This window comes from Saprolegnia parasitica (genome assembly GCF_000151545.1).
Source record: "Saprolegnia parasitica CBS 223.65 unplaced genomic scaffold supercont2.1233, whole genome shotgun sequence".
Taxonomy (NCBI): Eukaryota; Oomycota; class Saprolegniomycetes; order Saprolegniales; family Saprolegniaceae; genus Saprolegnia; species Saprolegnia parasitica.
This window is the reverse complement of record NW_012157627.1, coordinates 1-2,213: the sequence shown is the minus strand read 5'-3', so window position 1 is coordinate 2,213 and position 2,213 is coordinate 1. Positions and strand designations below refer to the sequence as shown.

At 60.0% G+C, this 2,213-nt stretch overlaps 2 protein-coding genes across 2 annotated transcripts; both read left to right on the top strand.

Annotated features, from left to right (window-relative positions):
* Positions 1 to 674: 674 nt before the first annotated feature.
* SPRG_18476 (hypothetical protein) lies at positions 675 to 1,106 on the top strand (the record flags this gene model as incomplete). Its single annotated transcript, XM_012357916.1, has 1 exon — positions 675 to 1,106. Exon 1 carries the CDS (start codon positions 684 to 686, stop codon positions 1,104 to 1,106), a length of 423 nt encoding a protein of 140 aa, XP_012213306.1. The 5' UTR covers positions 675 to 683.
* A 752-nt stretch (positions 1,107 to 1,858) lies between these two features.
* Positions 1,859 to 2,152, top strand: SPRG_18474 (hypothetical protein; the record flags this gene model as incomplete). The annotated part of the gene is made up of 2 exons (XM_012357915.1): positions 1,859 to 1,918; positions 1,967 to 2,152. The coding sequence occupies 2 exons, from the start codon at positions 1,859 to 1,861 to the stop codon at positions 2,150 to 2,152; spliced, it is 246 nt and encodes an 81-aa protein (XP_012213305.1).
* Positions 2,153 to 2,213: the final 61 nt, after the last annotated feature.

The window sequence follows — 2,213 nt, the reverse complement described above, 5'->3', positions numbered from 1 at the left end:
CGTGCCTCTACGCGTTCAAGGGGATAGCACGGGACCTGGAGCTATCGTAGAAAGCCAGTCGAGGTCCCCACCCAGTGAGAGAAAAGGGCCACCTTCTTGGGGAACGGACGCCGCGACACGGCGTGGAATCCCGTACTGGATTTCCGCGAAATGTGGGTTATTTGCCGCGCGGACCAATAAAACGCAGGTCGGGACCACGTTAAAGTGTCCCACGCGCGCCCTGTCGCAGATTTCGCTTCCCAGCGGCGCCTCCCGCCTTCCTGGCCTCGTCCACGCCAGCCACCCGCCGTGTCTCTTTTCGACCGGGATCGAACCCTCAACCCTCGTCCTCGACATGCTCGAGCTGCCTGGTATCCGGCGCGACGCACGTGCTCGCCTTCACCGCCGAGCATGCAAGGCACTGAACGTGTCTGCTTGGCGACTGTACTCGTTCGGTCTGGAGGAGGCTCGGCAGGTCGGACGACCTCGACGGCAACTGTGTGTCGTCTGTCTCAATGTGCCCAGTGGCCCATCTGGCGTCGCCCTTCTGACGTGGCGTCATAAACAGTGAGAAGATTCGACACGCGCTCGCAAGCGATGTGGCACGCGGCCGCTGTGCGCCGTGCGAATATTCCGCCGCAGTCCACTAGTATAAAGATCGCTCGCTTATCTCACTTTTCATTTTCTGCTTCTTGCGGACAAGCATGCAGCCGCAGCTAGTCGCACTCATCCTCGCCGCGTCCCTCCACGAGGCGTCGGCCCAGCTCCTCGGCAGCCAAGACAACGGCAAGTTTCTCTATATTGGCCTCCTCATCTGCGTGCCCATTGCGCTCGGCACCATCTTCTTCTTGGTCTGCGGTCGCCTCTGCCGCACCGAGCAAGAGAAGCTCGAAGCCAACATCATCATGGGCGTCCCCGTCATCGTCTTTATCGAAGAGGGCCGCGACACCATGTCATCGACCGACGAAGTCGGCGTCTACATGACGGGCATGACGCCGATCGCACAGCCCGTTTACGATTTCGAGGTCGATCCGTCCGTCGCCCCCGTGACCGTGCCGTCATCGTCGTCGTCGTCGTCGTCGTCGTCGTCGTCGTCGTCGAGGCCATCGTCGTGCAGTGCGGCCTAGATTGCTCCACTTATAGCGTAGTACATTATTTATATGGACTGATCATGACAACATTGTCCATTTGGAAACCCATCTATCCCTCAAGTTTGCATCGCGTTACTCGCAGCATCGCTCGTCGTATGAACTCGCTGTCGTGGCGATCGGAACTTGAGGACATTCGAGCGATGGCGATGGCAAAAGCCTCGCGTGAGCAGCCTTTTGAAAGCGATGGCCCAACCGTCAAGTGCCCTTCTCGTGTCGTCAAGTCGATTGCAGCCGTGCAGCAGGGGCTTCGTCGACGTGTCAAGACGACGCTAACTTCGTACTGCAGCACTTTTGTGTCTTCGTACTCCGAAGAGCGACCGTCGGAGGCCTTCAATAATGGCGTTGGTGGTCGCTGCGTCCAGCGCATAGCCACTGCAGCCCCGCGACAGGACATTCTTCGACAGGAGACGACATTTTCAAGTCGACGGCAGACCATCCTCGTGCTGGAGCTGGCGTTGCTGCCATTTAGCGCATGGGCAACGAAGCAAGATTGTCCATTGGCGCTACCACAATCTCGGGCACGTACAGGACGTTCGTGATGTCGTCGAATTGGGTGGAATTGTGCAGCGCATAAGCGGGTCGGAACGCCCACACGGGCCTCGGACATGAGAAGTGGTCTTCTTCCGTTGCCTCGTACCAAAGGCTCTAAGAACGCTCCTCCTGGCGATAAATGATGATGATGACGTTTCGCCGAGGATACCGTCGCCACAGGAGTTTCGGATCGGGACATGACGCCGACGCCACGCGGATTTGCGACGACGACCTTTTCGACGATGCAAAGCCCGCGCGTGCGGCGCCACTCGGAGCCAACGACCCAATCGCGTCACCTCTTGGAGCCGGTCGTCGCCCTCGCGCGCAAGTCTTTTCCGTGGATGAGCGCGACGGGCCGCCCGACGCCGCTCCCGTGGTCCCCGGACGACGATGGCGAATACGACGACGACGACGGTGAGGAAGAAAAGAGCAAGACGAGCCCGGTGGTTGCGTCCGGTCCAGTGACGCCGACGCGTGGCGCCGGGTCGTAGACGTCGAGGCCGAGTGCCGCGTGACGCTGACGGCGTGTCTGTCGGCGCGCGAGATCAATTT